At 34.3% G+C, this 13923-nt stretch overlaps 1 protein-coding gene across 1 annotated transcript in view; it reads left to right on the top strand.

Moving 5' to 3' along the window:
- The first annotated feature begins 2081 nt into the window (after positions 1 to 2081).
- Positions 2082 to 13923, top strand: part of LOC117913574 — a 20217-nt gene continuing 8375 nt past the window's right edge. Inside the window, exons 1-14 of the mRNA XM_034828577.1 lie at positions 2082 to 2173; positions 2521 to 2611; positions 3070 to 3244; positions 3345 to 3450; positions 3773 to 3855; positions 4224 to 4250; positions 4372 to 4544; positions 4716 to 4829; positions 5590 to 5670; positions 5800 to 5864; positions 8082 to 8138; positions 8456 to 8527; positions 8692 to 8940; positions 10283 to 10395. Coding sequence (XP_034684468.1) covers positions 2102 to 2173; positions 2521 to 2611; positions 3070 to 3244; positions 3345 to 3450; positions 3773 to 3855; positions 4224 to 4250; positions 4372 to 4544; positions 4716 to 4829; positions 5590 to 5670; positions 5800 to 5864; positions 8082 to 8138; positions 8456 to 8527; positions 8692 to 8940; positions 10283 to 10395 — 1478 coding nt within the window. The 5' untranslated portion in view covers positions 2082 to 2101. The remainder of the gene's footprint in view (positions 2174 to 2520; positions 2612 to 3069; positions 3245 to 3344; positions 3451 to 3772; positions 3856 to 4223; positions 4251 to 4371; positions 4545 to 4715; positions 4830 to 5589; positions 5671 to 5799; positions 5865 to 8081; positions 8139 to 8455; positions 8528 to 8691; positions 8941 to 10282; positions 10396 to 13923) is intronic.

The following is a 13923-nucleotide window of genomic DNA, read 5'->3' as shown; positions in this document are numbered from 1 at the left end:
TTGAGAGGTAATCTTGATAGGTGATAACACTATCTTGTTAGATTACGGAAACCAATTCATAGGGAGTTTGCATGTAGTGGATAATAGGTCATGAACTTGAGCACATAATGTCTCATTATGGGATGTTGAATCAACTTCAAAATTGGATTTTAAGGGAGTCATTACTCCTATGAGTCCCAATGATCCCCGTTTTGAGCTCATATACCTTATTGGCATGGATTATGATGGACAAATTAACTCTAAGTTCACTTTTGTGCGTAAGGGCGTTTTGATAATTATGCAAGGTTGTACAAGGATAAGTAAATAAGGTATATGGATTTGAGTTAATTAAATAATTAGTAGGCCCTATTGGATTAATTAATCAATTGTGACCTTCTTTGGGCTAGATTAAGTGACCTAAGCCTATGTGAAAGCAAGTCACTTAAGCCTAGTTATGAACCCTATAAATATCCCATAGGGGTTAAGGTTTCCATCACTTTTTGTCTTCCACCACCAAGAGAAAAAAAAAAGTCATATACGAGGGAAGAAAAGGGGGGCAAGGGGGATGGTTGCGGCGGGTTTTGTGCCGAGGCGGCCACCCGGGCGAGCAGGCGGTGTAACGGCTAGGGAGACCGCCAGTGGGAGCTGGCGTGGGTGTTGCGATGCGTTGGGGGGCAGTAGCTTCTTCATTGAAGTTTAGATGGAGGAGGAAGGGTTTAGATTTTTCATATACTCCAAAACGGCATCGTTTTGATGTCAAAAGCATCAAAACGACATCGTTTTAATTAAAAAAAAATTAATTGAACCGTCTGGTTCGAATGGAATCGACCGATTCGTCTAGTTCGTTGGTCGAACCGCCGGTTCAACTAGTCCGATTCCGATTCAACCTATTTTCGGGCCAATTGATTGGACTGTACCAGTTGGACCGATCGGTTCGATATGGTTTTTAAAACCTTGTCTTTTTCATTGCTTTTTTTTTTTTTTTTCTTTTTTTCCTTTCTATTTTCTCAGGTACATATACTTTGATAATGGTTATAAAATCTAAAATAATCCTAGTTTTTTTAATAGCAATGGACTAATAATTCTATTAATTTTGGAGCAATTGTTTTTTGCTTTTTTTTTTCTTTTACCCAAATCATAATTTTTATTGTAACTATTAAATTTAAGTGATAACCGATTAAAAGGGATAAAATCTTTGACACTTTAGAAAATTAACCCTTCACCTTTTTTTAACCTAAAAATTACCCATTTTTGACAAAAATGCCCTCATTTTTTTCTTGCAAAAGTAATTATTTCTTTTAAACACACATGTAAATAATGAAAATGTTTAAGGGTATTTTTGTCAAAAATAAGTTACTCTTCAAGTTCAAAAATGGGGGAGGTTGGTTTTACAAATTTGGAATGTTTTCATCCTTTTTAATCAATTAATTATAAATTTAATTTGATCATAAAATTGTTAATAATTTAATTAATTAAATAATTAATTAATAGATTATTTGATTAAAATGATCATTGCAAACCCAATTTTAAAAATCTAAACCTCTATTTTTTTTTTAATCATTTTGACAAAAATACCCCCATTCTTTTCTTGTAAAAATAAGGGATAATCGATTAAAAAGACAAAAGAAACATGAAATTTCAAATCTAACTTTTCATTTTTTTTACCCAAAAAAAATACACGTTTTGGATAAGAATACCCTCACTTTTTTGTTGTAAAAATAATTTTTTTCTTTTAAAACACACGTATAAATAATGAAAATGTTCAAGAGTATTTATGTCAAAAATAAGTTATCCTTCAAACTAAAAAATGAAAAAGACTAATTTTATAAATTTAGGATGTTTTCATATCTTTTAATCAATTAAAATTAAAAATAACACTTTTTTTTTAAACCTACGTATAAATACTTAAAATAATAAATGGTATTCATGTCAAAATGGGCAAAAACATGGAAGTGGTTAAATTAAAAAATGTAAGGAATTTTACATCTCCTTTTTGACTTATTAATTCATTTAATTACGTTAGACCCAAATTAAACAATTTTTTGGGTTAAACGGCGTCGTTTCAGTGCTAGGGCCGTGTTCTCTCAGGCTTCAATTGCATAACTATTGAAGCTCTCTCCCCATGCCATTGAATTCTGCAGCAATGGCGAGTACAGAAGAAGCCAAGCTCCAACACTTCCTTCAATGGCTACAGGTTTCATTAAACCCATTTTTACCCTGTTTGGTTAATGAGAAAAGAAAAGTTTCAACAACGTCTCTTGTTATGTATTACCAAAAAAGAAAAAAAAAAAAAAAGAGGAGAAGAAGGAAAAAAAAAAATTAAAACCCACCTCAATATATGATTTTTTTTCTTTTTTTGAATTAGAGAAAATTTTCAATGATGTATTGGTTGTTTATTTTAACATATTTTTTATCTCTTTATTTTCTGGCATTTTCTCGGAAACCGAAGGAATATATATATATATATATATATATATATATATATATATTTTCATTTGCTAATTATTTTTTTGTTTTTGGGAATTTTGAATTTGAATTCAGTTGAATAGAATTGAATTGCGTGGTTGCGAGATCAAGTACTGTGATTCCAACAAAGGGTTTGGTATATTTTACGCGAATGACGCTTCAGATGGTAAATACAATCTCCCAATCAATCTGGACATGCACATTTCAGCCTAGCTATTTTTTAATTAATTTTGAGCTGTGTTTGGATACCGAGAAAATGTGGGAAATTGAAAGGAGGGTAAATTTTTTAATTGTAGACGTTTTATGATTGGAGACAGGAAGGAACATAATTTTTCACTCAACTGAAGCTAGTACTCTTTTTCGCTTAATTGGGATGATCTTTTTAATACTCACACCTAATCCTGTTTGGTTTATGAGAACTGGAGAAAACTTATTATTTTATCCGGGGCCTGTCCCCTCAACTGAGCCTAATAAAACTATTTGGCTTCGTTGAGCTGATTTTTGTTAAGGAACCACATATGACTCAATATAAGACTTAAAATTTTTCTTTCATTTTGTTTTTTGGAAAACAAATAGAACAGTAGATTGATTGTTTGTTTGACTGATTTTGGGTAAAAATTTCAGGGATTCCACTTGTGGTTCCGCTAGATTTAGCCATAACTCCAATGAGGGTGCTGCAAGACCCATTTTTGGGACCAGAGTGTAGAGCAATGTTTGAAGAAGGAGAAGTGGATGACAGGTTATTGATGATATTGTTTCTAACTGTGGAGCGCCTCCGTAAGAATTCTTCTTGGAAACCGTATGTGTAGCATGAATATGGTTTATTTTTCAGTAATATGTTTTTTTGTATCTTCTCTGTTTTTGGGTGAGACTAATATGTGATGAAAATTTTGTACTAGGTATCTCGATATGCTTCCAACCACTTTTGGGACTCCGCTTTGGTTTACTGATGATGAGTTCATTGAGCTGAAGGGTACATCAGTACATCGGGCAACTGAATTGCAGGTGAAGAATGTTAGTTGTTGTATATGTTCGGATAAGTTTTGTTCTGCTTCTCTAATTGTGATACCACAAGACTACTTTTGGTATCACCTATGTAATAGTAAGCTAGATTTCCATGATGGAACTTGGAAGTGAGATTTACTTGAATCATATGCTTACAGTTAGCTTTTTCAAAATTTTGTTATAAACATGCCATTTATTTCTGTTTGTTTGGGGCTCATTTTTTGTGCTATTGATGGCATTTCTTTTTCTTAGTTTTTCTTGAACTTTGCCTTCTAAATTTAAATGCAAAACACAAATGATGACAAACTGGTTCATGTTACAGAAAAAGCAGTTGCAGTCTCTATATGATGATAAAGTGAAGGATTTGGTGAAAAAACTTCTAATTCTTGATGGGGATTCAAAAGGGTGCGTAGAAGTTGGATACCATATTTTGTTTCTTCAACAAATACACACTTGCAGTGTTTTTTTTTGTTCTTTTGGAGAAACCGAAGCACTCTTTAGTTCTAATAACCTAAGATGGCCATATTGGTGTGTATAAAAATTCCTCTTTCCTCATGATGCTCTCTGTAAAACCCATATCAGTCCTAGGAAACTATTTCAGAATTTCATATCTTGCCCTTTAACAGTAAGAATGAGCTATATAGTCTGGTCTGCTGTTATCTGAAATCAACTGTTAATGGGTTTCAGAACTACCAGATTATCAATCATTCTCATTCAAATGTCAAATTCCCACTAATATTGCTAACCACAACCATTTTTTGTTCTTTTATCAGCGAGGTGCATTTTGAAGATTTTCTCTGGTATGTAATTTCTCAAAGACCCATTGTTATCTTTATGTTTAATTTCACAATCCCTGCTCTATATGAATTCATAGTGCTGTAGAGTTTGGCAGCCAATTTAGCATGCTTGGTATCATGATAGGGCAAATTCCATATTCTGGACACGTGCTTTGAACATTCCTCTTCCACGCTCTTATGTATTTCCCCAAATCCAAGAAGAGCAAAATAGTTGCATTCCAAACATTAATAAAGATTCTGGAGCTTTCACTGATCAAATTTCTAGAGGAAACTTGGTTAGTGGGACGGATGAGAAAAGTGAGATTCTTGTTCCTTCTTCGTCATTTTTCCATGAGATTTCTTTTTTTCATCTTCTACAATTATTTTTTCAATATAACGTTTGTAGGATGCATGATTCTTCTTCTTTTTTTTTTTGTCCTTTTTAATAGGTAATGTGTCTTCTGAGATGGCTACCTTTTTCTTTTTTAGGCACTGATGTTCATGGGTTTGAAAGCCAAGTCAACAGAGGGACTTCCTCTTCAATGCAAGAAGAAATCCTCTGGGTTGAGGGTCTTGTCCCTGGCATTGATTTTTGTAACCATGGTATGGAAATGGTTCTATAATTCCAAGGTTATATAACTCTCTACTGGTACACTTCAAATATTGTGCTTTTGCTAGATTTTGTTTTGTCATTTTTTATTTTATCTTGTGAACACAGATTTAAATAGCTTTAATGACTTTTATTTGTATCTCTCTTGTCAGTCCATTTCTTGAGACTTCAACTTGGTTCTATTTTCTTTGTCTTCAGCTATCTTCTTTAAAGATAGTTGGGAACTCTTTCTTCATTGATTTATCTCATTAATTTCTCCATCACAGTATTGTGGTTCATACTCCATCTAGTGGCCCTTGTTTGTTGCATTGTTGTTCTGATTCTGTAATGCTTCATTGATTTACTTCCTGTGTACTTGGATTGAACCCCTGTTTTTCCAAGCCCCCATTAATTTCTCCATCACAGTATTGTGGTTCATACTCCATCTAGCGGCCCTTGTTCTTTGCATTGTTGTTCTGACTCTGTGATGCTTCATGTTTACTTCCTGTGTACTTGGATTGAAACTCTGTTTTTCCAAGCCCCCATTAATATATAATTTATTAATTATTTGCCTATTGAAAAAAAAAATAAAAAATTGACCATGTTATTAGACAATTCCATATAGCTCTTAGAAATATGATTGGGGTGCCTAACTAAGAGCTAAACCTGTCTTGAATTTTTTACTTGCTTAAATGCTTGGTGTATTCCTCTCCCCCCTGGATTCAAACTAGATTGCAGGTTTCTATCTCACTTGCTGAGAACATTGTCTTTCAGATTTGAAGGCAGCAGCAACTTGGGAAGTTGACAACACAGGATTGAAAACTGGAGTTCCTTTATCTATGTACCTTCTCTCTGGTAGTATATTCACTTGCATGGTTGTAAGAGTTTCTAATGAAACTTGGTATTACTTGCCCCTTTTTATTCTTTTAGTTGAGGAGCTAGGATAGTGGACTAGTTATGACATTCTTTTTTTTCCTTGAAAAGTTGAACAAAGTCAGTGCCACATGCAGAAAGAGATATCCATTAGTTATGGCAACAAAGGAAATGAGGTACTTTCTATAGTCATTTTGAAGCGTTCTCGTTTCTGAATCCAAAACTGCTATTTGTATGGGATTTTGACCATGACTGATACTGCTAGTATTTAGCTATCCTTCGAGTGAACTTTTTATCAGTTGAAAATTATCGCTTTTGCACCTGTATGTACTTAATTTTCATTGGCTTAAATGTCATGATAGAAACGGTATCCATGCATATTCAAACATTCTAGGGGAACACCTAAGGAGTGTGTCTTGTATTGAAATTTCTTTTTGATAGCTTGAGCATAAATATTCTCTTTGTTTCATTCATTTTGTTTTGATTTATGGTTAGAGCCCATTTGGAAGTGCTTCTTAAAAGTGTTTCTAGCCCTAAAAACACTTAAAAATGTTTTTAAGATAAAAAAATAGATGTTTGGCACTATTTTAAAAAACACTTTGGAAAATCTAGAAAAAAAACTTGGAAGTGATTTTTAGAGAAGCGCTTGGGAGGTGTTTCTTTAAAAAAACACTTTAATTTTTTTAAAATATTCCTAAAATACCCCCAAGTATTCCTGATACCCTCCCTTTCCCTTGCACTCTTCTCTTCCTCCATTCTCTTCTCCCTCCTTCCCTTTTCATCCGAGTGGAGACTCCGCAACTTGAAGGCTCTCATTACTCTCATTCAACATCGTTGAACTCTGCTCCAAGGTAGTCTTTGTTATGGATGGCAAGTTTTGTAAAATAAATCACGTGCAAGATGTAGAAAAAATATCTATTGAAAAGTAATGCCTTCAGCCATTCCTACCTTACAAAAGGAAAGAAACTGACATATGTTTATAATGGACATATATGAGTGCTTGAACCTATAAATTATTACATATCATAAGCATCATAAAACTAAAATTTCAACCATATTTTATAACCTAACCCCCCACTTCTAGGCAGGAATACTCTTTCAAGTTTAGACAAATACAATTTAAGAAGACTTTTGAATCTTGGGTAGCTGCCACCCATCATTCCACGATAAAAAATATTTTTAATCTAATATATAATCAAATAGTTTGTTTTATTTTGAAAATTTGTTATATCATGATTGATGTTTATTTATTAATCCATTTTTTTTAAAAATATTTTTCAAAATTTTCTTGTAATCATAAGAATAATTATTTTTAGTTTTTTTAACAATATAAATGTTTATATATTCTTTTAACATAGATGTTTATATATTCTTTTCTAATGAAAAGTTCCTAGTTTATTATAATATTTCTTTTTTGTAATTAAATTGTATGTCCTTTTTAGTAATTTATTAATATTAAAAGCATTTTTGTACTCATGTGACATATTGTCAAAAACATTATTAGAATCACTTTTCCAAATTCTCATAAAAGTGTTTTTCACAGAAGTGCTATAGAAGAAAACACTTCTAATAAAAACAGTTTGACTAGAAACACTACCAAACTGGCTATTAGTGGTACTATTGAAGTTTGCATGTGTTCGTGATATGCTACATGCATCTTGCTGTTCACTACTTATCATGGTTATAGTCTATGTTAAAAGCATATGCCATCAAGAACGTCAAAAAACTGCAAATTGTGGGTCTGTTCTAGGTCACATGGCATGAAAAAGGTCGAACAACAGAAACCTGTTTTAATGAGAGAGCTGAAGAAATCAAATCTAGAAAAAGGAATGATATGCAAAAATCAACACCAAGCTATATAGGTAAGAGAAAACCTAGAAATCTTCTAATTGCCTCTTCTGCGCTTTGTCTCTCATCTGAATTCCAATAGAGTGTTTGAGTGAGGCTTCAGACTAGGCTTCACGCTAGGGTCAGACTAGGGCCAACCTGCATCCTTTTTGACCTTGTGCTGGTGGTGGTGGTGCTTTCAACATGAAGCATGTAACACTTTATAACACAGGGAGGGTGGTTTGTGCCATACTGATGCAAGTTGAATAACCATTAACTGCTTAATTTTAACTCAATTTTCTCATATTTTTCTGAAGTAATTATTATGCTAGCAATGTTGGTAATCATGAAATCCAAAAATCAAAATTCAGTGAAATGCCTAACATCTAGTCTTGTATCAAATTACTATCTTTCTTGATTGGATTGATGATTACATTTACTATTATTTTTTTAGCCCAAATGACTGTGGCTTATACCATTGTGAATGTTACCAGATAGGAAACTGAGTGCTACTAGCTAAGCAACTAGCCTTCTGAACGAAAAAAGTTTCCTTTCCTTTGATGCAGGAGTTACTGTACCTGTATGGATTTGTCATTGATAATAATCCAGATGACTATCTCATGGTAATCTCATGTATAAGAAGTTTCTATCTTGTCCATTTATTATACATGCTCTCCAGGTCCATTACATTACTTTGGTTTCTGGTGTTTATGTTAATTTAAACTGAGCTTCCTATAAAAAAAAAATATTTTAAAACTCATTTGAATTGAACTCAAGAAATATTATCATTATCCTTTTGGTTCAACTATGCAAATTCTATATTGGTTTTCTAAACGCTATCTAGGGCCATATTTTCTTTTAAGTTATGGAAATATATACTTATGACCTGATCCTGAGCTGAGTACATGAATTTTATTAATGGCACAAATAAACTATGCAGGTCCATTATCCAATGGAGTTATTTAAGAATGTCCCTTTTTCTGAATCCAAAGGACAGCTTCTTGAAGCACAGGTTAGTCAAACAAATGTCTTGGATTATGTGGTTTACGTCTTGTTTAGTTTTTAAGAGAAGTTCACTTCTAATGACTTTTATATCCTTGCAAATTTTTTATCTTGCTTTTTTATTTTTCCATTTCTTTATATTTGGTTAATGGTAAAACTGGTTTCTGCTCACAGAAGGCTGAAATGAGGTGTCTTTTACATAAAACTCTGCTAGATCGTGGGTTTTTTCCAGTGAGCACCCTAAAAAATGAACAGAATGGTAAGTCCACAGACCATCAGGTCTGCAACTATAGTTGGAGTGGTCAACGCAAGACACCTTCTTACTTAAATAAGCTGGTCTTTCCTGAGGCCTTCTTAACTGCCTTGAGGACAATATCCATGGAAGAAGATGAGCTTTCTAGGGTCTCGTCACTGCTGGAAGAGGTGAAGTTTGGAAATATTCATTTTCCCTTTGTAAACTCGTCTTTTTATTACTATAGGCTTTAGTGATGCTTACTAGTTTTTCACTAATATCCATTTTCATTTATATTGAAGATCATTGCAAAACTATAGATGGAATTTACAGAATTAAATCTGTAATCATGGATTATTTGTTGAGGTTAATTCAGTAGAATATGCTCTCGCCAATAGCAATTAGGTCAGCTTTTCACCAAGTAGTAAACCCTTCTTTTTTTTTTTTTTTTTGATAAAATGTTGAATATGGAGTAGATGGCCATGTAAATCTGGGGATTAGAAAAGATACCACAACTTGGGAAACTGGCCAGGGCCTTGTATAAGATCTAGCTGAAGGAAATTGGAATAATGGGTAAGAAGAAGATACAACTGGGATGTCACTCAACCAAGGTTAGTGGAAATCACTCAACAATGCTAATCACAGATGTCTCTCCATGCAACTAAGCCACATGCTTATTTTAGTGGAAAGCATTCAACTTGAGGAAGAAAACTTGCAAAATCAGATTAGAAATGATTACCAAAACATTTCCCTCACTTCATTTCTCTTTGATACTTGTAGTTACAACAAGCAATTAGTAGCTAAAACTTCCCATACACCTAATGCTAGAATATTACCAAGAATTTAACTTACAAGGTTGTCAATATGGGAATTTTAAAGACCTATCTTAAAAACTTGATTTAATTGGAAATACTACTACCAACACTAAATGTTAGCCTTTGTTGCATCATAAGTTAATATGCTCTTGTGTCAGTTATGAAAATCATTTATGAAGTTAAAAAATTTAACATCCAAGACATATCGCAACTGATGTATTTGGATAAGATTAGGAGTTTTCTTGTTAAATTTAATCCTGCAACCTGGTAAGTTATTCTTGAAATTTTACCGTAAAGAAAGATCTGGAAAAAGAAAAAAAAAATGGAGTGATAGGTCTCTGGACCAAAAACAAATTTTGGATTGGAGTTGTAACGACTACAAGATCTCAATTAAATCCTTTTACAGGTCCCTGGACTTTTTAGCTAGTGACTCTTTTCCTGGGAAAGCGGTGTGGTTTTGGAAGGCAATGTTGGAGAAAATTGTGAAAAATAATCAACTTCTTAAGACAGCTGGTATCATTGCTGTCTGTGCTAGCTCTATGAGGAATCGGCCAATCATATTTGATGATGATTTTATTGGTATCCTGCTAGATATGGAACATATTCTTGTTAAGAGGTTTTATTGCTTATGTACATACCGAAGTAACAAAATAAATGTGGTTCTTAATATTATTCTTTCAGTTATCTGTCCCTAAATGAATATTTTGCTTTCTTAAAGCTTGCTGAATCTGGAGGAAGGCAACCATTGGATTCAGAAACTCGAGCAGCAGTGTGGGAGGCTTGTGGAGATTCAGGGGCTTTACAAGTGCTTGTTGATCTTCTTAATGTGAAGTAAGCACTGGAAACTTCTCTCATTGAATACTGTTTCATCCATGTTTGATAATTCAGCATTCTAAATATGAAAGCTTCAAATTTTATCTTCAGTCTGGTTGCTTATTGCATATAATTGTTTCTCATATAAGTTTTAGTGATATTAAATTTTAGTTTGGAATATTTATTTTTAGCATTTCTGAAGTTGATTTCCTTTTCCTTTCCATCATCTCAACATTTTCTGTTAATTTGCAAAACTCTGGAATGACTCTTTGTAAACAAATACGCCCTTAATAATGATTTTGGCTTAGTATAGTCATCTGGGCCCCCTTCGAATCTGACACTATTTGGGATGTGGTGGAGAGCGCTTTGAAAGGAGCTTCCTATTTATTATGTCTTTGTTTGTTACTCCCAAGGCAATAAGAAATCAGCTGGAAAAAATAAGTGAGTCTTCTTTTGGGGGGATAAGTTGTCAGAGTAAGATGCATTTTGTGAAGTGGACCACGTTTTGTAAGGAAAAGAATAATGGTGATCTTGGCATTAGAAGAATGCAGGTTTCTAGAGGAAGAAAACTGCCTCCGATAATTGATTATTGCTGTCAAGTTTGTGAGATTGAGGGTGTTTGGAGATCCAAAGAGATAAGAGAGGCTTAAGGTGTTGGTTTTTAGAAGGCTGTTAGAGATGGGGGTGGGATGCCATATGGCAAAGGACTAATATCTTAATTGTGTATTGGCTAAAAACAAGGTTTGGTCAGATAGGTGGAGTGGTGATTCTATGTTGAAAGGTTGCTTATTGTCCTTTTTTTTTTTCTTGTCCCCATTGGAACTTGAACCTGGTAGCTCCTATAAATCCATCCCAACCCTTTACCACTTGAGCCAAGCCTTTGTTGGGATAACCCCTGGATCATAGGGGCATGCTCTCTACCAATCTAAGGACTCTACATATACCCAACAATAGATCTAAGGCTTCAAAAATGTACCTTTGATCTAGATGTTCCTAGATCAATATTCCAACCAAATGAAGAGGATGATCTTGTTTACTACGATGATCTTCCACCTGATCACTTATTCTCTAAACCTTAGTACTTGGATCATAAGGGCATGCTCTCTACCAATCTAGGGACTCCAGATCTACGCAACAAAAGTGAATATAATTCAAAAACTATAGATTTAGGGCTTAAAAAGCATACCTTTGATCTAGATGTTCCTAGATCAAGATTCCAACCAAAGGAAGAGGATGATCTTGTTTACTATGATGATCTTCCACTTGATCACTTGTTCTTTGGGCCTTGGCACTTGTGTCGAGTGGTTGCATAGCCTTCTTGTGGAAGAGGAGGATGGAGGCTCTTTGGAATGTAGGTGTCTAAAAGATCTGAAGAATGAAACCTTAAACCCCTAAGGGGGTTATATAATCCTCCTAGTGGGCTTAAGTGACTTAAGCTCATCTTTGGCTCGGGTTTCTTAATATAGTCCACTGGGTTCTAATTAATTAATTAGCTCAATTGGGCTTCAATCAATTGATTAGCCTAATCCAAAAAAGAAAAAAATAACTAATCATTAAATCCCATGCAACATTGCAATTTTACCAAAAAAAAAACCCCTTATATACATAAATGATTAATTTTCCATAAAACCTTAAGTCTTTATGCCAACAAAGAATATGAGTTCGAGCGAGGGCCATTGGGATCTATAAGGAAATACTAACTCCCTTAAAATCAAATTCCATAGTTGATTCAACACTCCACTAAAGAGAGTCAGTTGCATTCCAATATGCTATTAAATTACATCAAGATATAAAGCTCAAGTCTATGAACTACTAATCGACCACATGCAAACTTCCCATGAATTGGTGTTCGTAATCAAATTAAGTGAATACTATCAATCTCTTAAGATTACCTCTACAATTCTCGAGTCTCGAAGCCTTTTATTATGTGATCGATTGACATACTCTAGCTTATAAAGAGCACACGTCAAATTCCATTAAAAGAATTACTATGGCCATAATTTACATGATCAAGTCTTTAGGATCACCTATTAAGACATATTGTTTCAATCCGATGAGGTATTAGGTTGCCTATCTTGAAAATATCTGTTGTCACTTGGCTTAATTAATAGTTATCCAATCCATAGAGAATACATGACCACATTAACGCCTCACCATAAGTCGAAGCCATTGAAGACTTTAGCACTAGCTCATTACTCTCTCAAGGTTGAGAGTCATACAGTATAGTAGCTTAGTGAATATCTCAATAAAAAGTCTCAATGCTATTGTTTTTGGTGATTGTACCAAAGAAAGGAGGGGCTGAAGATCTTAAAGATTTTAGACCTATAAGTTTAGCGGTAGCCTTTATAAGTTATTAACTAAAGTGTTGGCTAAAAGGCTTAAAAAAAAGTGAGTAGAGTAGTCTCCAATTTTCAATATGCCTTGTGGAAGGTCGGCAAATCTTTGATGTTGTGCTTATAGCAAATGAAGCAATTGACTCGATGTTGAAAAGTAACAAGTCTGGGGGGCTCTGTAGGCTTGACATTGAGAAGCGTATGACCATGTTAATTGAGACTTTTTACTTGAGGTTTTGGAAAAAATGGGCATTGGGCAAAGGTTGATAAGTTGGATTAGTTGGTACATTTCTTCTCCAAGGTTCTTGGTTATAGCGAATGGTACCCCTTCAGGGTTTTTTCAAAGCTCTAAAGGATTAAGTCAAGGGGATCCGTTTTCTTTGTATTTGTTTGTTTTTGTCATGGAAACACTTAGTTGTCTCCTTAGAAGGGTAAGGGAGGGTGGTTTTTTTACTGGTTTCAAAGTGAATGGTAGAGATGGAAAGTGATTGGAAGTTACTCGGTTGTTGTTTGCCAATGATACTTTGGTATTTTGTGAGGCCTCTCATGCTTAAATGACCTACTTAAGTTGGTTGCTTGTGTGGTTTGATGTTATTTAGGCTTGAAAATTAACTTAACCAATAGTGAGATCATTCTAGTTGGAAGGGTGGAGGACTTGGAGGAGTTGGCTCTTGAAGTAAGCTATAAATGGGGGGTGCTCTCGACCACTTATTTGGGGCTTCCGTTAGGCGCTTCTCATAATTCGTTAGTGGCTTGGGATGGAAGAAAGATTCCGTAAAAGATTGACATTGTGGAAAAGACAATATATTTACAAACGGGGGAGACTAATGTACATTATCTAGTTTGCCAATCTACTTTATGTCTCTATATTGGATGTCGAAGATTGCGCGTTGAAGGTTGGAAAAAATTCAAAGGGACTTTCTTTGGGGATGTGGGACCTTAGAAAGCAAGCCTCATTTGGTGAAGTGGGCTACTACTTGCTTTGACAAAAGGAAGCAGGAGTTAGGTGCCTTCATTCACTTAATAAGGTCCTCCTTTGTAAGTGGAATTGACGTTATGCTTCAGAAAGGGAGGCGTTTTAGAGACAAATTATTTGTGGTAGATATGGGGAAACGGAAGGGGGTTGGTGCTCTAAGGAAGCAAGAAGCAGCTATGGCATTGGGTTATGGAAGGCCATAAGGAAGTTATGGGATATAGTTAGTTGTAGATTGTC

Source organism: Vitis riparia, chromosome 4 (assembly GCF_004353265.1).
Source record: "Vitis riparia cultivar Riparia Gloire de Montpellier isolate 1030 chromosome 4, EGFV_Vit.rip_1.0, whole genome shotgun sequence".
Lineage (NCBI taxonomy): Eukaryota > Viridiplantae > Streptophyta > Magnoliopsida > Vitales > Vitaceae > Vitis > Vitis riparia.
Note: the sequence above shows the minus strand (reverse complement) of the source record. Positions and strands in the feature narration are given on the sequence as shown.